Source organism: Hakea prostrata, chromosome 8 (genome assembly GCF_041222555.1).
Source record: "Hakea prostrata isolate BN-2017 chromosome 8, UWA_Hpros_2, whole genome shotgun sequence".
NCBI classification, from domain to species: domain Eukaryota; kingdom Viridiplantae; phylum Streptophyta; class Magnoliopsida; order Proteales; family Proteaceae; genus Hakea; species Hakea prostrata.
The window spans coordinates 8564914-8587232 of record NC_142607.1 but is presented as its reverse complement, the minus strand read 5'-3'; the positions used below and the strand labels follow the sequence as shown (position 1 = coordinate 8587232).

Genomic DNA, 22319 nt, shown 5'->3' with positions numbered 1-22319 from the left:
TATAGATAATAGAACTCTGACAATGTTAAGTTTTACAATAGGAGCAAAAGTCTCCTGATAATCAATCCCATAGGTCTGGGTAAACCCCTTTGCAACTAATCTAACCTTCAACTTGTTGACTGATCCATCCATATCCTTTTTAACCATAAACACCCACTTACAGCCTGCTGATTTTTTTTTTCTTGGAGGAAGTGTAACCAGCTCCCAAGTATCATTTTTCTTCCTTGCCTGCATTTTCTTACCATAGCTACCTTCCATCTCTTATTAGCATAGGCTTTCTGCCAACTCTTAGGAACATAAATATATGATCGAGAAGATACAAAAGCACAGTAAGAGTCACACAAAGAGTCATAAGAAACATATTTAGCTATGGGATGCTGAGTACAAGATCTAACTCCTTTTCTAACAGGCAATAGGAAGATCGAAGAAAATACCTTGGGGGGGGGGGAATAGTAGAATCTAATTCTAGATCAGGGGACTGAAGTGGTAACATGTCACCTTTCTCCACTTGCTTTAGTCAATTGTAATTCTTCTTCTGATAAGTCTGCATCTCCTTATTCTGGTTAATCTTGTTTTAAAAGACCTTAATAGTGTGCCTCACATGAGTGGTCTCTCCCTGACCAGGTTTTTCACAATGTTTAAAAAACTGGGGGGAAAATTAGAGTTCTCAGGTATACTGGCCAAAGTCTCCCTTGGTTAGGAAACTCTTCTTGAACTCTTAAGTTGTGTTGTGGTGGTGTGTGGGACTTTGTGTTTTGTTGGAAGGTCCAAAGTTGGAAAGAACACCTCTCCTCTAGGATTCTCCCCTTTGAGAAGTGTGTAGTAAGGGCAAGACGCATTAAAAATTACATCCATGGACACAATGGTTTTCCTGGAAGGAGGATGATAACATTTGTAACCCTTTTGAGTAATAGAATACTTCAGAAATATGCAACACAGGCTATGAGAGCCAGCTTACTTTGGTGTGTTGTGATTCTGGTATAATGCACACATCCAAAAGCCTTTAGAGGAATAACAAAGAAAGAGTTTCCTTGGAGAATATAATTAGGACATTTAAACCAAGTATCCTACTAGGCATCCTATTCATGAGGTAAGAGGTAATGAGTATAGCATCACTCCAGTATTGGTCAGGAATATTCATAGTAATCATAATAAAACAGGTAGGCCAACCCATTTTGGACAGCTGTACCAACACAACTGGTCTGATGTATTATGCTAGAGTTAGAGAAATATCTCTGAAATTCGCCATCAATATACTCTGTGCCATTATCACTGTGAAGGACCTTCATAGTGGCATTTAACTGAGTTTTAATCATATTATGAAAATCATGAATGCATTGAGAAACCTCTTTTGTTTTAATAGATAAATCCACGTAGAACGAGAGTGACAATCAATAAAAGCAACAAAGTATGTATGATCAGTAATAGGCACACGTTGGCAGGGGCCCTACACATCAGTATGAATTAACACAAAATGAATAGATTTTCTATTATGAAGAGAAGGTAAATAAGTAGAACAAGTGCTTTCGCAAATATGTAGGCTTCACAAAAAATTTGAATTAGGAAATACTTTTATAAGAGTTCTTAGAGGGGGGTGACTTAGCCTAAGATGCCACTGATGAAGGTTTGACATTACTGAATGGACTTGAAGAGAAGATGTAGCCAGAGAAGAAGTAAATCCTTTAATAAGTTCGAGCAGATAAAGTCCATTGTCTAGTTTACCAAGTCTAATTTCCTTCTCCGTTATCAGATCTTGGAAGACACAGTAAGATGGAAAAAAAAGTTCACTTTACAGAATGTTGAATGGTCCCTTTTCTAGCAAGGGAAGCCTACATATTTGTGAAGCCTCTGGAAAGGGCGTGAAGCCTTTTGCTTTATCCACCCTGTCTGTTGGTCGACCATCTGTTGCCCAACTTTTGAAGGTGGCCTAGGCATTCGCCGGATCTCTGATGTTAACTTGGCTTGCCTTCTCAAGCTTATTTGGAAAATTGCCTCTAAGCATGACTCCATTTGGGTTTCCTGGATCTACTCCTTCCTTCTCCGTTCAGACTCCCTCTGGATGGTCCCCATGCCCTCCAACCCTTCTTGGATCTGGAGGAAAATTCTCTTGCTCCGTCCTTGTGCTCTCTGCTATCTCTACTTCTGTTTCCTCTAGCTCCTCTACTTCCTTTTGGCTTGACCCGTGGCATCTGTTGGACATTCTCTTTTCCCTTTTTGGCCCCCCGAGCAGTCTATGATTCTTGTATCTCCAAAACTACCCTTTTGTCCGCCTTCATTTCCAATGGCTCCTGGTTCCCTGCTCCCCTCCCCATTCTTACACAGGTTTGGGACTCCCTTCCCACCATCTCGGGCTCCCACAATCACACTACCATTTGGCTTCCCTCCACTACCAAAACTTTTTCCACCTCTTCAACTTGGAACCTCCTCCATGCTTATAACCCTAAACCCCCTAGCCTCCCCTGGTTTGGTTTAAAAAATACATTCCTTGTCACTCCCTTACCCTTTGGAGGGCCCTCAACCATGCCCTTCCCACCCAAACATTCCTTATTGGCCGCCACATCCTTGTTAGCCCCAACTGCATCCTTTGTTGAAATACTTCGGAGGACCTTGACCATCTTTTATTTTCTTGCAATTTTTCTAGATCTATCTAGGAAAAAGCACTATCCTTCATTTGATCCTGTTCGAGGTGATCTTTTGGCTTTGCTAGTGAGTGGTCTTGGATTCTGAGGAACTTCCCAAGCTCTACTATTTGTGATCAGGTTGGTAAGCTCGTGTTCTGTGCCTCTGTCCATCATCTTGGTGGGAGTAGAACCTTCGGAGATGGACTTCCAAATCCTACTTGAAAGATATGATTTGGAATGCCATCTATTTTGATGTTTCTTTTAGGCTTGTTGCCTCTCCCCATCCCTTGATAGATGATACCACAAGGAACAGGCTCATTGTTGTATACTAGGGTCTTAACCTTTCTTTTCGGTCTTCCTCCTAAAGACCGTTGTATTTTGTTCCTTTCTCTTTAATTTATTATTTATTCATCCAAAAAAAAAAATTCAAACTTTGTCTTTCCCGAAAGTTGGATAATAATGAAAGAAAAAAGAGGATGAACTTGTCATATGATCTGTGGCTCCTGTATCAATGATCTAACGAGCAGAAGCCGAAGAAATATGGAAGCCTGTAAAAGTTTTACCTAATGTAACAAGGTAGGAGTTGGTGTCAATAGTGGAGGAAGCTGTGGTAAAGGTTGCACCGGCAGTAGAAGACTACATAATACATCGCAGAGTAACTAATTCCTCTTGTAAAAAACCAATGTTTGCAGAGGGTGTTGTGGGCACAGTTTCATAAAGATTAGCCTTCGGTTTTTCCCTTCTTTGTGCCTTTTTTGCTTAAAATTAGTGGGTTTCCCACGGAGCTTCGAATAGTGCTCACACTTGATAATCTCCTCCGTCGAATCATATTTGGTGCTAGTAGGCTGTAGGGCTGATTTTTCCACAAAAGGAGCATGTAGTATGGCTAATCGATGGCTTTCCTCATAGTGAACAAGGGCATAAGATTGTTCTAGTATAGGAAAGGGAGAATGACTTAATACTTGTACCTTGATCTGATCGTACTCCACATTCAAACTAGCCAAGAAGTTAGATACTCTAATCTTATCAACATGCTTCCTATAAGTAACCACATCATCCGGATTAGTAGGGTGATACTCTTCATAATGATCCAACTCCTACCAAAGAGATTGCAACTCAGCATAATACTGGGCAACAATCAGTTCCTTTTGGGTATAGTCTCATGAAGCTTCTTTTGTAGCTCATAAACTTGTGCATCATTCCCTAACTGTCTAATGTTTCTGTAGTAGCCCTCTAGATCTTGGCTATAGTATCAAGTAATAGGTATCCATGGGCAATATTTGGATTCATGGACTTCAAAAGGAACGACATGATAAGAGAGTCATTCGAGATTCATTTATCCTGAGAAACACCTATGGTGGTAGGTTTGATGGCGGTGCCTGTAATGTGTCCAACAGTACTTCTTCCGACAATAGTCAAGTATGTAGATCGAGACCAGATTAAATAATTTGTTCCATCAAATCTTATTGAAAGAGGAGGAAGATTGGGGTAATGTTCGGAGTCAGTGGGAGCAGTAGTACCATCGGTGGTTGCCATGTCATCAAACTGTCTGCAGTTCTTCAGTCTTCACCCCTTTTGAAACAATTGAAACATTGCAGAATGGAATAGCTAGACCACCCAAACAAATTTAGGGAGTTGTAGGATTCAAAGGGTTCATAGGGTGAGTAATACCATCAGCTTCCTCTCCTTTTTTTTTTTTGGGGGGGGGGGTATCATGGGTTTAAAAGGGAGTTAGTGTCGCTGGTTCAATAGGAACCAGAAGTCGACAGGGACAAAGGGGAAGAGCATGGCAGAAGAAGAATTTTTTTTTCAGGTCTGAGTGATATGTTTTCAGGTTAAGATGATGGAGGAAACACTGATTGCAGGGTAGGCGATGGGTTTGGACTAGTTTGCAGGTCTGGGCGATAGGTGTGGGAGCAGTTGTAGGTCTGGCTGATATGTTTTCCTGTCAAGATGATGGAGGAAAGGGTGATTGCAGGGCGGGCAATGGGTTGGAGCAGTTTACAGGTCTAGGTGATAGGTGTGGGAGCAGTTGCAAGTCTGGCATATATGTTTTGGAGCAGTTGCAGGTTTGGGCAATGGGTTCTGTAGCAGTTGCAGGTCTGTTAGGTGTGATGGGTGTTGTGAAGAAGAAGGTGTTGGATTGCAGAGGCAGTGGTGCAATTGCAGCAGCGGTGGAGGTAGGTCTTCGTTATTTTCCCCTTTTTTCCTTTTTCTTCTCTTGCCTCTTCCCTTATTGATTTTTGGCTTTGTTGCCATGTTGAGAAAAATGAATTGTAGTAGAATGGCTTGACTTGATCAGTGTGATCCCAAGCCCTTTATTTATAATGAAGTGAAAAAGCATTATTACATAAATACCCTTAGGCAACAAGAAATAGAAAATTACATGAACCAAAACTCTTAATAGAACTAAACTTCTAAGAGAACTGAACCAACCAACACTTTCATAGCCTCTACATCTCCATTCCAGTCATCCATTATAATGCTATTTTATCCTTGGGTAAAACCTTGTGCTATTCCATCCATTTGTCCCAATAATATAATCTTGATGGATGTCATCCTATTCCCAAATCTTTTAACTTACACCATGTCATTTTTAGGGTCCTTTCTCTAATGGTTGCTGAAATTTCGTAAAATCTTGGCCATCTCAACCTTGGTGAGACGGAACATAGTCCAAAACAAGACCGAATCTTGACGAAATTCTGCTGAAATGTCACTGAAATCTCGGAGAAATTTCGCCAAAATCTTGGAAACTTTGGTGAAATTTTGAAAATTTCAAGGGGTTTCATAATATAAATTGTAATTTGTAATTTTTAAATTATAGTTAATATTTGACTACTACTCAGTATCTGTTCTTGCATTTTAATGGAAGTGTCAATGTTTTCTTGTATATCCATGTTTAGATTTTTGAAAATGCATGATCTAGTTTTATCCTCATACAGCTTGGGATGTGTGAATCTAGAAGACCAATTTGTGTTAGGTTTTAGTCAAAATAGCATTGCCATTCTTTTTTTGGCCTGAAATTCGGTCGTACAAAAAAATCACCTTAAAACCCACCAAAACACAAACAAAACACAACCAAAACACTGTACGTCATTGAAGCATTTTCAGCCAAGATTTTGGTGAAATCTCGGTTGTCTTGAGACACTGAGACAAGACGAGATCTTGAATATTCGTTATTTTCTATAATGCTCAATCCACTCCTGTTATTTTGATTTGCTGTATTCCAAAGATTAAGGTTTTCCAACACCTTAGCTGTTTTACCCTTCCATCTAGTTTTTGGACTACAGGTAATATTTATCCTGCATATCCTCATATCTTATATTGACTCTGGACTCTTACTCGTTAAGGAATTAATATTCCAAGATGCTAATTTAATCCTACATGTTTCTTTACTGACATGTGTTCATTTTACAAGAAGCCTTGCCTAACTTGTTACCACATTTGGGTGTTAACATGGCACATTACTTACAAGGGACTACCTAATAGATGATTGATAAGACATGAAACTTGAGAGATGAATTAAAGTACTCCTGATTGGCTGAGTATATCATATTTTGTGGGATAGGAGGATCACATGTTGATGTTGCTGAACTACTTCTTCTCTGTCTTTCAATCAGATCTGGAGCTCCTTTAGTTTTGATACTACAACATTGATTAATAGTCTCCTGATCGCAGAAACTGAGAATGCCTGGAATCAGTCATGTAGTCTCTCCTGGTGGTTTGCATAGGGCTTATTTAAGTTCTGCTTGTTTGATGTTTTGATTCTGCTTCTTCTGCCTTCGGTCATTGTATTATTTCCTTTTGCCTTCTTTAATAATGTTTATTCAAACCTCAAAAAAAGTCATAGCATTAATAGATGTTCTAAGTAGGGGTGTAAATGGATAACCGAAATCCGCTCCCGAATTCGCATCCGCATCCGTTTAGAGGTATCTGAATCCGTCCGATTACTAATAGGATGCGGATATGGTATACCCCTTTCTATCCGGTTATTATCCGTCCGATAAAATTATCCGATTAAGTTACTTATTTGGATTTGTTTTTCTTATTTTATATATTTTTTACTTGAAATATGTGAGTATTTTTCTAGATTTTTTGCTAAATAACTACTAAAGTTGTTAAATTCTTAAATTTGAAACCTAACCCTCACAAATAAAGTGGTAAAGATATTACTAGGTAGACGAAAACTTGTATTCAATCTATATTCATTGCCATTTAGAATAATTTATTCAAGAAAATAACTATCCGATTATCATCCGAATCCGGCTGAATCCGTCCGAAATCAGATAGGATATTATCCGAATCCGTCCGAATATAATAGGATGTGGATATGGTATTATCACTATCCGATCCGAATCCGATCCGTTTACACCCCTAGTTCTAAGCCATGATTCTGCTGATACCATAGAAGGGATGTGGGTATGTGCTCTAGAGAATATTAAGGTTTCAATATGATGACCCTAGATCATTTGTTTATCCAAAAATGTTGATTGCACAGGAAAAACCTTGCTGCTTATTTTCAGTTACTAATTTTCTTTTCTGTTCTTTGAGGTAAAAGAATGAAGAAAGTTCACCTCTGCATCTCAAATAAAAACATGTTTCTTTTTTGTCTACAAAGGATGACTGTTGGATTAAAATCCAAAATTTATCACATTATGGTTAGTGAAGATCATAATTGTAGAAGTAACAAGAAGGGGTTGAGAAATTCCAGTAAGAAATGTAAGATACAGGACCTGAGTATTTTGAAATACTGAAATACTTGATTTTCATGGGTTTATCTTTCTAGAGGTGTGTAGAAGAGAAGGGAATCTGAAAGAACTTTTTTTTCTCAAAAGGAAACCTTCCAAGATATGAACACAAATTTCTTTAAAAATTCATTCAGAAAAAAGTTCGCATCTTGAGCCTGCTTCTTCGTGTAAGTGTGGCATGGAAGGTAACGACTAACAAGTTCTTAAGACTTTTATTTAATCTTTGGGAAGCTACAGGTTGATTTCTATGTAGTTACAGATGCAATGTGGTTCTTCTAGATATGTTGCATCCAGTGTGAGATGATGGATATTGCTATATATGATTTCCTGATGTTATTGTTGAGCCTGTGGAATTTTCTTCAAATTGGTTTTGCTTTTTCAAATTATGTGTGGATCTTTGCAGATCCGGTATGCATTTGAGCTGTTAAGCAATCCATTATGGAAGAATGACTATGACAAATTTGGCATTGATGAGCACCTAGTGAGTTTCTGGCAGCCATTAAGGAGATAATTTTTTCATTTTTTGTTATTTTAGTTTCGTATTTATTTTTATCTTTGCCACTGTTCATATTGTTGCTGGATGCACATTTCATTTGCTTGGTTGTAGGATGTTATTGAAAAGGTCAAAGGAAAATCTCTTGGGAAAAGTTTTTCAGAACTAGATCTTCCACTTTTAGATACTTCTAATTCTGGTTAGATAGGATCTTGACCTTGCTCCTTTTACAATTTACATCTTGAAGATGATTTAAATGTCTCACTTTTATGAGCTACGATAACCTTTTTTTTATATAGGTACTTTGGTGGATACTTTTAATGTGATCAAAACTCAGGATTTCCAGACTTCTATTGGGGGCGACAAGGCATGGCTGATTCAGGTATATTCAGACTAATGAGACAGTGTGTATTGGTTTAATTTGGATTTACATCTATTAAATTAGTTCTCCATGGTTCTTAATATTTTATTATTCCGTTGAATAGTTCTTCAAGTAATGAATCTTTTATGCTGTGCACTATTGAACTCTTGGTCAAAATTGGTACTTAGGTTTATTCATCTGGGAGCTCTCGCTGTGCACAATTCTCAAATGACTGGAAAAGAATTGGTATGTGTTTTATTCTTTCTTATGTGGTTGTTCCTTCATGGTTATTAATATTATGGTGTTGTAGCTGAATTCTTACTTCATGTTTCTAGTTATTTAGTAGCACTTTTATTTGGTTTCCTACTAAAACACACAATTTATGAGCTGTTTTGATGAAGGTGGACTTCAAGTAGCTTACCACTCGTCAACCATATATAGAGACAAGAATTGCTATTTCTTTTTTCCGGTTTAACTTATTCCTATCAAAATTTTGAATGAACTAAATCACTTGAAGGTCAACGTCTAGTGGAACTTCATTTGAAATCACTGTTTTTGTGTTGGCTTGGTCTGACTTGGCTGATGTGGATGAGTGTTCCAAATGTTAGGTCAATCCTTCGTTCAGTTGATTTCTAAGTCTCAAATTAATGAACCTTATCTTAAAGGTCGATTGCCAAAGTTGATACATGAATTGATATCAACCTTTCTGTTAAATATAGGAACATGATTGACCAATTCCATAATGGTTCAACTCTTAGCTGTTGTACATCAGTAGATGTTCTTGGTTAGTGAATGTTATAGCTATACTTCCTTATCCTTGGATTGCAGCCACCTACTTTCACATGCCCCCCTTTTTTCCGGCTGCTGTTAGTGACTTTGTTAAAGGAAAATAGACAAAAAAGTGAGATAACATATCCTCTCACTGGCTCACTAGAGGTTGGAAGGAGCTGAAAAAAACCCCCTCCTCCAAGGCTTTCAGCATACAAAATCATCCTGGTAAACACTAATAATTACCAGAAAAAGGAAAACAAGAAGCTCTTAGTCACACATTCCATGGAATATCTCAAGAGCCTTGAAGAAAATTTTACTACAACCCTTGATCCCACTCTTCTTCTTTTGTTCTCATTTCTGAGTGATAAAGCCATGGATTGGGATATTTAGTTTCTGAACTTTCAACAAGCTATTTTTTGTGTTGCCCATTGTGAACCAACTCCCCAACCCCCTCGCTTCCCCCCCCCCCCCCCTCAAGGGAAAAAAAAAAAAAAAAAGAGGAGAAAACAAAGGGGGAAAAAGAAGTATGAGTATTGATATATTTTTGCTTGACCTTGGTCAGTTTTATGAGTAATGGATTTCTAGTGTAAGAAATTGACAGTTTTTTGGTAGGTTTTCTCTGCCATATTAGCTTTAAAATTTTTTCCCTCAACTTTCGTAGATAATAAAAAAATAATAGGAAAGGAGAAGTCGATAAAATCATGGAAACCAAAAAGCAAACTGAAAGTGTTTACGCCAAAAATTATAAGAGTCCATAGGAACAGAAAAGCATCATCACCTGATATTTCTTGGCTGTTCTAATTGCTCATTTATGTGATTTTGTTCTTTGATTCTGCTTGTCAGCAAGATTACTAATGCTGGAACACAACTGGAGGAAAGATGTGCCAAACAGCAGGGTTTTTTTTTTGGGGGGGGGGGGGGTGTTGGGGGGACTGTAGGGAGTGACAGTGAAGCTTAGGGTCTGGGACAGTAAAGGCATGAAGTTTTTGGTTTCTTTTTGATTTGTACATTGAATGACTTCATTAAATACCCAAATTCTAGTGGTTTGGTCATGCAGATCCAGCATTGTATTTGGCCAATTTCCATTGGGATCAACCTAGGGTTGATAGATATGGGTGCTGGGTCTTTTGTCCCAAGGTTTTTAATTGGTAATGGGCCTAAAAGTTTAATATATAGGCTAAATATGATGATTGCTTAATTTTTTGTTGCTTTTGTGTTAAATTGAACTGTGTTCAATGTGGTTTAATTTAATTTAGAGTTAGTTGGGTCAATTTAAGTTGGGGTAATTAAGTCTATTCCTAGTCTTTTAATTAGGTTTGACACCTTTCATGCATAAGCTGGAAGTGTAGTATTATGTTTACTTAAAATTCCTATTTCTAGTTCCAGTAGGACTTCTAGTTTGCTGTTTAAGCCCCTCTATTTAATAACCCATCTTGGACGGATATAGGCAGAGTAGAAAAAATAATTTTATTAGCAAACTCTTGCTGTTTCCTTTTCTGTGTGAGTTATTATGTCTAGTGTTTAAATCATGGTAGAAGATCTCGCTCTTGAGTGAGATCTCGCCACCTTGAAAAACTGAGATCTTGACCATCTCGGCAAGATCTTGGTCAAGATATGTGATTTTTTGGCGTCAACTCGGTGGGTTTTGGGGTCCCAATTGGGCTAAAATTTGGTATTTGACCTATTTAAGGCCTTTTGAGTACATTGGTGGCCTTAAATTTGTCAGAAAACAACCCTAAGTATGATTTCTAAGTCTACCCATAGTGTGAAACCGAAATGTTGTAGGATTAGGGACTGCAAGGTTATACAACATGTAATATAGAACCTTTAAGGCATATAAATGAAAAAAAAAGTGTATCAATGCATCAAATAACCTAAATGTCATCAAAATTCCATCCATACGAGTATCACAATCTCAATTTTCAAAAATAGAATAATAAAATTGTACAAGCATTAGAAGTTCTATTTAAGTCATTAAATCATAAGTTCATAAGACAAGCAGAGAATGATTGATCTTCTTTTGATGTTGTAGATTTGCTAAGAGTAGTTGCAAGTGAAAATCCAGCTGAAATCCGCAAAAAAAGGGCAAAAATTGAGAGTTTCAGCGAGATATAGTGAGATATGGCGAGATATTGTGTGATATCGAGTGAGATATCCCAACTCTCTGCTCTCGATCTCCATCTCATCTCACTTCTTTGAAAAAGCGAGATATCTCGCGAGATCTCCCACCATGGTTTAAGATAGAGTATTGTCTGGTTGGTGTTTCAAGACCAAGTAGGCTGATTGGATCCTCGTTGTTTCTAGTCCAAGCAGCTGGAGGTTCGCTGGCGCTTAGAGTGCAAGATGCCTGTTAGAGTTTTGGTATTTGAAGTCCAATTCTTTGAATTGATTGTGGATTCAGTCTTCCATTCCATTTGGCAGGCTCATCCATCGTACAAAATTTGGTCGAAATTGTCCAAATTTTGCACTTTTGGAACTTTGAAACAAAACTATGCGGGTCCGAAAAAAAGTCCCAAGTTTCGATCGAAATTGTCGAATTTTCGTCAAAACCTGTTGAAACCTTGAAATTTTGAGGTTGGGTCAAAACTGGGTCAAAACTTGAGCCAAATCGGCTGGACCAGCCAGTTTATGAGAAAAAAAATTTGAGGGAAACCAAGGAATCTCGTGGAAACTTGGGACGTTTCTTGCAAGTTTCATGGTTTCTCCAAATTTTTGATTTATTTGTTTCTTTCTTATTTCCTCAAATACCACAACTAATACCCCCTCCTTCAGAAATTTTCTATCCAAATTTTGTATCCCTCAGACTGGTTTTTTAGGCATGTTGATGACCAGACTCATAGAGCTGCAGTTGTCGATTACCTCAACAACCATAGGCGTAACATGTCCTGGAATGTCTATGTTCGTTGGTCGGAGGAGAGGAAGTTAAAAACAAATAGTATTACTCAGCTCACGGGATGGATCCATCGAGGCATTCCTCTTGGCACTAAGTTGTACTTCCCTTTTATCGTCAGTTACTTTGTATTGGATGTTTTGAACTTAAAAGTTATATATTGAATGTTATGTGAATAGTATTATTCAGCTCACGGGATGGATCCATCGAGGCATTCCTCTTGGCACTAAGTTGTACTTCCCTTTTATCGTCAATTACTTTGCATTTGATGTTTTGAACTTAGAAGTTATATATTGAATGTTATGTGCTTGAGTAGTCAAGTTTATAGTGTACTTCTCGGACAACTCTATATTGATGTTATGTATATTGAATGACATATGTACATTGATTGTTTTAGCAAAATGCAAGTGCCAATGTGTTCTTTATACTCTAATTAGCTTAAATGCTGAGTCCTGCCCCAAAATACTCTTTAAAACCTGTCGAAACTTGATGTCAAAACTTGCATGAAAAAGTCTCAAGTTTTCTCCAAATTTCCCAGGTTTTCACCTAAGTTTCCCATTTTCACATGGTCGAAATTTCCCTTGAATTTTTTTCTATGGGCTCATCCCTATCCATTTCTGTCCCCTTTTCTATTTTTATTTTTGAAGGTGCCATCTTCCAAAAACCTAGTTGTGGTCCAAATTCACCATTAGAATACCTAGCAGATTCAACCCGCCCCCCCAAATGTGTTATCCCTCACACATGATCCAAGTTGCAACCACATTGGTCCATTGAAAACCTAAAATTGACAAACTTTGTTCAGTTTCGAATAAACCAAGAACCCAAATCCTAGGACCTGGATCTACATTAATCTATCCATTGGATTCCTCCCAAACTTGAAGGATCTTTTCTAATCATCCCCATCTAGTAGGTTTGATCATAGTTTCATTTGCTTCCAACCTCTGGATCTGCAGATCCATCAAGCTAGAAATCCACCCCATTAAAAATTTTCCCCAAGAACCATCCTTACCTGTCCACTCTGTTTCAAACTTTCTACACCATCTCTTTTAACCATTCTAAACACCTTTTCTCGGATCTTCCCCACCCCACCCCCACCCCCACCCCCACCCCCACCCCCTTCAATAAAAGAAAAGACCTTTTGAGATTTCCCCTTCATCAGATCCACACACCATTTTTTTGGGGGTACCCATTTGGGTTGATTGTGTTGAAGAGTTATTGGTTATTGGTCCTCACCTTTGGTGAGTCTTGATCATGCAGGTTGTAACTATATGGGCTACTCTCGTAAAAATACATTTTCTGTTTCGTTTGATTGATGGTATCCATGTTGAGGCACCTCAAATATGAGGTGATCCTTGGGATCATAGTTGTCAAGGCTATTATGGAACCCAAGGCATTGGAGAGGTGCCTAAGTGACAAGGTGTTTGCCTAGGTGCCCTAAGCATTCAGTATAAGACTATATCATATGATCATATAATTATATAAACATATGTACTTTGTTTGTGGCAAAGACAAAATTGTCCTATTTCTCACATGTGAAGACAAACTATAAAATTGCCATAGACTTTCTTTTGACGCTCGTCCAGAGTCCAGCAGCTATTAATCTCTGTTCTAGTCGTAGGTTAAATCTTTCTCAAATTGTCCTTAAATTAGCTCTATTGGCATGTACCAATGAGAGCTCTCATAGTGTGTATTTTTTGCTTTCATTTATTTTCTTCATTAAAAAAAGAAAAAGAAAGAAAGAAATCCTTTACATACTTATTGTTATTAATTATCTTCTATATAGACTACCTACAAAAGTCCTACAAACAAAGAATTAAGATTTGAATTTTGATCTTCTTTTGGAGTAATTTTGTCTATTTGTATTAATAAATCTTTTGCTTTGTGGCAAATCTTTAATTGGACAAATTTATCCTAATTATTGTCTATAAAGACTACCTACGATAGTCCTATAAAGAAAGAAATAAGATTAGAATTTTGATTTCCTAAAGGAGTAAATTTGTTCATTTACATATTTATTGTTATTAATGTGTTAATTAATCCTTGCTTTGTGCAAATTCTTTGATTGGACAAAGTTATCCAGTTATCATCTATAAAGACTACTTAAAACGTCCTATAAACAAAGAATTATGATTTCTTTGCGGGGGCGAGTTTATCTAATTAATTTTTTCAAGCCCAAAGTTTTTTTGGATCAAATAACCAATCAATGGTTATTGTTTCCATCAACTGCCTTGATCTTCCATATAAATTGTTGAGAAGAAAAATGATGACATTAGAAAAATCTTGGCAAAAATCTCACTTTCATAAGGACGGAAGGACCTCAATTAATTAGTTTAATTTCTCAATAAATGTTATTAATATTAAATCTAATTAAGGTAAATATTCTCCATTTTATTAGTTTGATCCCCTTTTAAGTGTCCGTTATTGAGAGTGCAATTGAATATCGGGATTTTGTGAATTCGTCTCTTCAAATTCTTTTACTGTTATTGAAAAATGATTGCAAAATTTTTCAGTATCTAAAAGGCCCTAAAGTAGTTAGTTTAATTTCCTAATAAACATTATTGGTATTAAATCTAAATTAAGGCAACTATTCTCTATCCTATTAATTTGATCCCCTTTTTTAAGCATCCATTACTAAGAAACCCATAGTGTTGGTATGCTTAGCATTTCACTCATAATAATGACACTTACTTTTGTTTTCTCTTTTAGCCCAATTGACTCAACCATTCTTTGGTTGGATTGATCCCCTTTGCCCCCACCGCTTCTCTCTCTCTTCCCTCTTATTCTCCTCTTCTTCCTTTTCATCAACCTCAATTCTCAGAGGCAAGGTAGAGATCATATACCTAACTTATAAGGCAGAAAAATAATTCCAAATGAATAGAGACTGAATGCACTTCCACCCAGGGGTGAAGCTAGGATTCAACATGGGGGTGGTTGGGGGGGGGGGGCAACTGCTGAAATTTCACACTGGAAAGAGGGCCAGCTGACCAAAAATTAATAAGGGCCAAAAGGGCTTCTGTTAAGAAATTAAAAAAAATTTGCCCGGGGGAGGGGGTGGGGGAGCTCCGCTGCTGTTTCCACCGATTGAAACAGCATACCCAGAATTTGTTGAAGTTGATCCTACTGGAAGATATGGGAGGTATACCCACCCAAACAGTGAAATGTTAAGTATAAAGAGTTGTAAATCTCAATGTTTACTTCTTGTTTGCTTTTCCTTTCCTTACTCTTCAGAAATTCTTTTCCGGTCCACAACAAATGGCCACACGTGCAACTTTACTAGTGTAACATAAAAGGCAATGCCTACCCCCATGCTTGGCCGGTTCTGTGGAGGGTTTACTTGTCAAATATTCACCCTGTTGCTAGGACTTCAACACTTGATGAAGTATTCAAGAAGTGAGCACTTGCACCATCATGTGCGGCACGTCACAGTTTTATAGCTTATATGCAACATAGAACCCATATTAGTATTAACACAATATGATGGAAATATTGTCAATAATGGGCTGAAATGAGAATGCATGTAATAAATGAAGCGTAGGATAGCCAACAATGAGTATATATTGTTAGCATATTATTTGGAAAAAAAAAATAAAACAAAGATTCATATAAATGAATGTAAACTGGTATAGTGTCAACATGATATGCTGTCTACTTGGACCCGATAAAGAGCCTGGATTTCTTGGCAGTGCCTTGAAAATTCAGCTTGGTGTTTATACCTCAAACATTTAGAATATTATGTATGAGGATGTTATCCTAGATTGTAAGAACATCAGCTAGGAGGCAGTTAACCAGGATTTTTAATGAACAGGAAGGTTTGAATGTGTCAAAATTAGGTTTCTGTGATTATTGAGAAATTAGGGTTGAGATGATTGGATATATCAGTGAAGGTTTTGAGAATTCCTACTTGTTGATTTGGGTTAACCTGGCCGTTGGGTGGAGATGGATGGGTATTGATCTTGAGATAATGCCAGGAGCTAGTTGGTATTTTGTCAACAAATTTGTGAGATGGGATGATTTCAAGAGATTGGTGGAATATTAAATGTGGGTGGCTTGGATGATCAGGAGAAGAATGAGTATCAAGCTTGCAGTAGCGTAGGGTTTCTTGGGCTGCAGCTTAATTGGTCAGAGGATCATTAATATCTATTGAATCTTGAACTCGAAAGAACTTGAAAAATAAATCTCCAACCTAGTTGAGTGGGGACTTTGATTCGAACCTTCTAGGTTTCCCTGTTTCCATTGTCAAGGAGTTGATTGATATACACAACAATCTCACTAGGGTTAATGCAGCCGCAGCAGCTTGCTGAGGAATCATTGATCAAATCTGTGTTCAATATATACCCTTATTGCTTATTAGGACCTTATATAGAAGACTGAAAAATACTCTTATACAAAAAAGAATGGCATAGTCCGATTCTTTACTCTATTGGGTAACTTGAAGTGACTAGGAAACTGAAATAGACTCCAAAAGGTCATAATCCAGCCCACTAAAACACTCACTCACAATTACTTGCAACTTAAACTTAACCGCATAGAACCACTTCAACTGGACTAACCTCAAATAATTTAAAAAAAAACAAAAAAGTAAAGCAGAAACAACTAATCTCATATGGAACCTAATTGCCCATAATTTAGGCCTATAAAAGTAATATATAGAAAAGCAATGGGTTCAAAGGCCCAACATGTATTAAATGCAACCTTAGTCTCATTTTTAAGAAAAGAAGCTCAATTTTGGTGATGGATATGCATCAGGTCCCCTCCTCTCCCACCGGACCTGCCACTCATTTTATTTATTTATATTCTCTCACTACATTATGTTTTACTGAGCTTCTGAATAATACTTCAAATATGTTTGTTGGTTTTTGGTACATTCAGCTGGCTTGTTAGATGGAGTTGCTGGCACTGGTATGGTGGAACTTGAGGAAGTTGAGCTTGCTGCACACCTTGCTGAGAGGAGTACCACAGGACAACCATTCTTTAGAAATGGTAGTTGTTTCACTTTTTGCTGTTTTTTTTATATGTGTTGATGAGCAATCTTAACATTTGGATGAAGATGGAAAATGTAAATGAAAATACAGCTTCCTTGAAGTTTCTTGATTAAATGGTTCAGTTTGACCTCGGTCTCCGAGAAAAAAAGTCTCTCTTTTGCAAGCTTATGGTAGGAAGAAATAAGTTTTTACATTGTGGCTTGAGCTTCTGCTTTAAAAAGAAGTAAAAAGGGGTTTGCATGGTGTGCCAATAGCAGCAATTTAGAGAACCAGAACATGCAGAAAAGATAAGTGAAGAACAAGAGAGAAGAAGAAGAATGAAGAGAAGGAGAGAGAGAGGTTTCATGAGAAATTCTCCCCCCTCACCCATGGTATTCTTAATAATCAAGGCAGTCCTGTTCAAGAAGAAATGTCTCAATTGGGGTTACATGAAAATAGAAACTAAATATCTCAAAGGAAAACAAAAATTAAGCCTATAATGTGAACCAAGCTACAAGGGCAAGGGCAATAAAGTAGATAAAAACAAAAAACATCCATTATGTATATACATGACTCAGGTGTACCCCCATAGTACACTTGGGTCATGTACCCTTAATGTAGCACAATTGTCAATAGCATGGTACAAATTTCGGTCAAAACATGCGAAAATTTCGCATTTTTGAAAAGTCGAAACGAAACTCATGAGAACCGAAAAAAAGTCCTCAGTTTTGATCGTAACTGTCGAAACTTGAAACCTCAAAACTTGTCGAAACTTGGTTCAACCCAGCTGGACCAGCTGGTTCACGAAAGAAGAAAAAAATTCCCAAATTTCTTGGGAAACATGGGAAATTTCGTGGAAACCTAAGACTTTTTCTTGTAAATTTTGCAGCTTTCCCAAATTTTCAATTTTTTTTGTTTATTTCATGTTTCCCCAAATACCACGACAAATACCCTCCCATCAGGACTTCCTTATCCAAATTGCGTATTCCCTCAGACTGGTTATTTTAAGCATGTTGATGACTATACCTTGACAACCATAGGCATAAAATGTCATGGGATGTCTATGTTCGTTGGTTGGAGAAGAGGATGTTACAGGCATAGTACTACTCAGCTCACAGGATGGATCCACTCTTGGCACTCCTTTTGGCATTAAGTTGTACTTTCCTTTTATTGTTAGCTATTTTGAAGTTAGAAATTATATATTGAATGTTATGTGCTTAAGTAGTTAGGTTTTTAGTGTACTTTTCGGACAACTCTACATTGATGTTATGTATATTGAATGACATATCTACATTGATTTTCTTAGCAAAATATAGCCAATGTTGTTCTTTATACTCTAATTAGCTTAAATGCAAAGTCCCACCCTAAAATACTCCTTAAAACCTGTCGAAACTTGCATGAAAAAGTCCTAAGTTTCCTTGAAATTTCCCAGTTTCCAACCTAAGTTTCCCATTTTCACCTGGTCGAAACTTGAGTTTCCCTTGAATTTTTTTCTATGGTCAATAGTCACCCTCAAGCTGCAGTATACATAGCAAAGGCTCCAACTTGGAAACAAGAACATTTATTAATTCCAGCATGGGATAACAAGAACATATATTAAAGACCACATCAATCCTGATCATAAGCTCCAGTAGCAGAATCCAGTAAAGACTAAGAGAACTCCATTTCAGCGATAATCATCAACAATTTCAGTAAATAATCTTCATGCTGAATGAACCATCTAACAATGAAAAAAATATGTGGTGTTGAATAGGAGCTGCATCCATAAGCATAGTAGCAACTAGCAACAACCATATCAAAGGTAGTGCCCAAATAATACCAGTAGTAGTAATTAGTCATTGTCTTTGAAGTGTAGCGTCTCCAATAGCTATATCGTAAGAGACGTGTAGTAGTGGGAATCTCCATAAGAGAAGATAAAAGTGTGGTTCCAATGTCTACACAAATAGATAAAAGTGCAGCTCCAGTGTATGCACGTAATCTCTTCCCAAGGAAGGCAAGTAGTAGGTAGTACTTTTGCTCAACCAAAGTCAGATATAGTGCCTCAAAGTAAGGTCCCCAATGATAAATTAGCAGTATAGGGTGCTGTGAACCAGATAAGTAGTATGGGATACTAAAGGCCAAATAGGTAGTGGTTGCCATAGCTAAATAGGCAATATAGGTTACCGAGGACCATGTAGGTAGGTAGATATTACTGTAGAATACCACCAAATAAAAGTCTTAGAGTTGATAGAGAATAATATTTCAATCTTCCCCTCATCTGTAGCATTACATGTAGACTAAATAAAAAAATGGCCAAAAGCAGCATTTGCATTCAGAATCTCAGATTGCAATAATTTCCAATGCATCTTTTCTCGATTGAAATAGTGGCTGTGCAAGTGCCCACTAAGTAAGATGGTGAAATATAATCCCAGCAGCAATTCTGTAAATTCTAGCTACAAAGAGGGATCCATCCATGATAAGGAAAATTAGTAATTAATCAATCAATCCCAACTCACTCTTGGGTTTAGTCCAAGCAAACATATCAAGTAACAAATTTTTTTTGGGTTCCAAACCCATGTTGACAACTCACAGGCTTAAGAAATCAGCAAATCGGCACAAATTGGAAATAATAAACCAGATTTTTAAGGGGCCATTGGTAGATAAAGGAAAAGAATGCCATGTCTATAGATATAGCAAACTAGAATGAATTAAACTTATAGATGGAGGACAGACTTGGAAGTAAAAACACTCTTCATGGTAAGTTGGTAATATGTGAATAACTTGTGAGGTAGGGGTCAGAATTAAAGATGGGATTCCCGCACATTAAGAAGGGCAAACCTGGTGCCAAAGGCTTCCGCACAAGCAGAGTCCTGGGGGGTGGGACAGTTTTCCTGCACATTAATTCCAAGTTAATTTGCAAAGCAAAAGCCAAGCAATGTGCACGACTACATTTAGAGTGTTATTTTGCTAACCAAATTGAAAAGGAATAGGAAAACTAAGTGCCAAATACATTAAATTAAAATTAAGAAGGAAAAGGAGAAGTAGCGTGGCCGTGTCGCTGCCGTCTTCTGCTTGACAGTCAAGCAACTAATAAAGACCACACTGTGAAAGCAGCTATATTAAAGGGTTTCAATAACAGGTAGAAGACATTGCATCCAAAATATGTTACGGCCATGAGGGGAAAGCCCAATGGCACATAGCAGTAGCAAGAAGTATATTTGAACCCAACAGATCTGAAGAATTTCTTAGTTGCAGGGTTCCAGGTCAAGTCTCAGAACAGTGGCTTTTGCATATGAAGATTTCAAGGAAGAATATAAGTGAATCAACTTCAAAATAAACTCAAACTGAAAAAGCAAAAACACTGAAGACGGAAATCAAGATCAACCAGAGGGAGAAAGCATGGAACCATCAACCAATCAATAACTAGGGATCAATTCAAATATGCAGTAAGCCACAAACCTAAGCACAGACAACTACAATAGCAGGGAATCATTGAGAGAAATCAGGGAACTAGACAAAACTAGCATTGCCTCTCCTTCTCCCACCTTTGACATTAGACTGAACTTCTGAGGCAAGCTTGATTCCGAAATAAAACCCCAAATGGTAATTCACAAATCCTAGTACCAGCAGGTGTTTTATATGCTCCTCAAATAAAATCAGCAGCAGTCAGTATCAATTTCATAATTCAATCAATACCATCAACCAATGAAATATCAGAGATCAGCTGCAAAATTGAACTTAAAAATTCAATATTCAGCCAGTGAAAGCTTAGTTCTTCTTCTATGAACTAAGGTTTCCTTCTTTAAATCAAAGGCGAAGGCTCTGATACTGTGTGATAGTAGCAGCAATGTAGAGAACCATAAAACACATTGAAGAGAGGAGAAGAAGAAGAGAGGAGAAGAAGAAGAGAGAAGAAGAAGAAGAATAGAAAAATTGCACGAGAAACTCTCCCCTTACCAAGAGTATTGTTAATAACCAAGGCAATCCCATTTGAAGAAGAGTTTCCTAAACTGAATTGCATGAAAATAGAAACTAAATGTCTCAAAGGACAATAGAAACTAAGCCTATGATGGGTTGCTTGTGAACCAAGCTACAATGGCAGGGTAATAAGGTAAGTAGACAAAAAACATCTAATATGTAAGTGCACGACTCAGGTGTACCAAACGGTGCACTTTTGGTCATTTACTATCACATAGCACAATTGTCAACACATAGTATATCCCCCCTCCCCTCCCCAATTTAAAAATGAAAAAAGAAAAGAAATGACAGGGCACCCCAGAAGATGTTGCTTTTATTCAGGGACACCCCACAAGAATTTAAAAATACAGCCCATAAATGTATTATGAAACCACACCTTTGTCCATTCCACTAGTATTTTCTGTTGATTCATTGTATTTTATTTTCTAATTCCAAAGCACCATTGGACTAGTTTAACATTCCTCCTTACTCTTCAGCATCCAAATTACATGACAATAAAAATGATAGAAATGAAAGGGAAGGGAAATATTCAAGATTTTGGGTAGTTGTTGAATTGATTACTTCTTTTCAAGATTTTCAAAACCGCTACACCTTCAATATTTGGGTAGTTGTAAATCCATTACTTCTTTTCAACATTTGTGAAACATTTAGACCCTAACAAAACCTCTAAACCTTTTTTATGATCAGAGAAGAGAAGAAGCAGAAATGTCAATTTTATATTTTTCCACTGAAAATGCTTTGGATAGAAACTGTAAATTATTCTCTTTTTCATCTATGGTTTGAGGCTTTGAGCTTCTTTTTCCCACTGGAGCAAGTATGGGGGCAGCTATTCTTATTGCACCAGCATTCTATTAACAAGCCTGAACATGGAGTGGATTGCCTAATGCCCTGAGAACTAGAAGTACTGAAAAAATAGAGAAAAATTGGCTAGTTCATCAGCTAAACAAATTATCATCTCTGCAGGGGATGCATTTCAAATTTTCAAAACAAGATGGCAGGCTTTTAGCTTCAAAATTAAAAGCATTTAATGTCTGAGGAGGTTGTTTTATCAAATTCTCTGATGCTTTTCATGTCCAGCTTTGAGCAGTAAAAGTACGAAGATTCATCAGTTGAGCCACCAATTACTCATAATCTTGATAAAGTGCATTGACTTCTTCCTTGCTTCCTGCCCTAACAAAGGTATAGTTAGGGTTGTCGAGAATACAATAGAGAGGATAGGGGATGTTATTGCAATGAAGGATTGGAAGTTGAGGCATCTCTGATCAACAGTGAGTTCCAGAATTGCTGCTGGATTAGTAATGCTCGAAGATGGAGATGGAATTTAGGAGTATTCTTGGAGTTGCAGCTACTGCAAGAAGAAAGGAAAGAGAAGGAAAAATAGGGCTTTAATTGACTTTGGAAAGGGAAGAGGGAAAATGTGAAGGAGGGTAAACTGGTCTTTCCAGACCTAACAGTTTTGACGGGTTTGGAGTCATCTGACATATTTGGATTCGCATGGGTTGTAATGAGCTAGAACA

General features: G+C 37.4%; 1 protein-coding gene across 1 annotated transcript in view; it reads left to right on the top strand.

Annotated features, from left to right (window-relative positions):
• Window positions 1-22319, top strand: part of LOC149006668 (DNAJ heat shock N-terminal domain-containing protein) — a 61694-nt gene that overhangs the window by 10856 nt on the left and 28519 nt on the right. The window contains exons 4-8 of the mRNA XM_089165006.1: window positions 7773-7850; window positions 7977-8061; window positions 8162-8244; window positions 8412-8469; window positions 16754-16864. Coding sequence (XP_089021132.1) covers window positions 7773-7850; window positions 7977-8061; window positions 8162-8244; window positions 8412-8469; window positions 16754-16864 — 415 coding nt within the window. The remainder of the gene's footprint in view (window positions 1-7772; window positions 7851-7976; window positions 8062-8161; window positions 8245-8411; window positions 8470-16753; window positions 16865-22319) is intronic.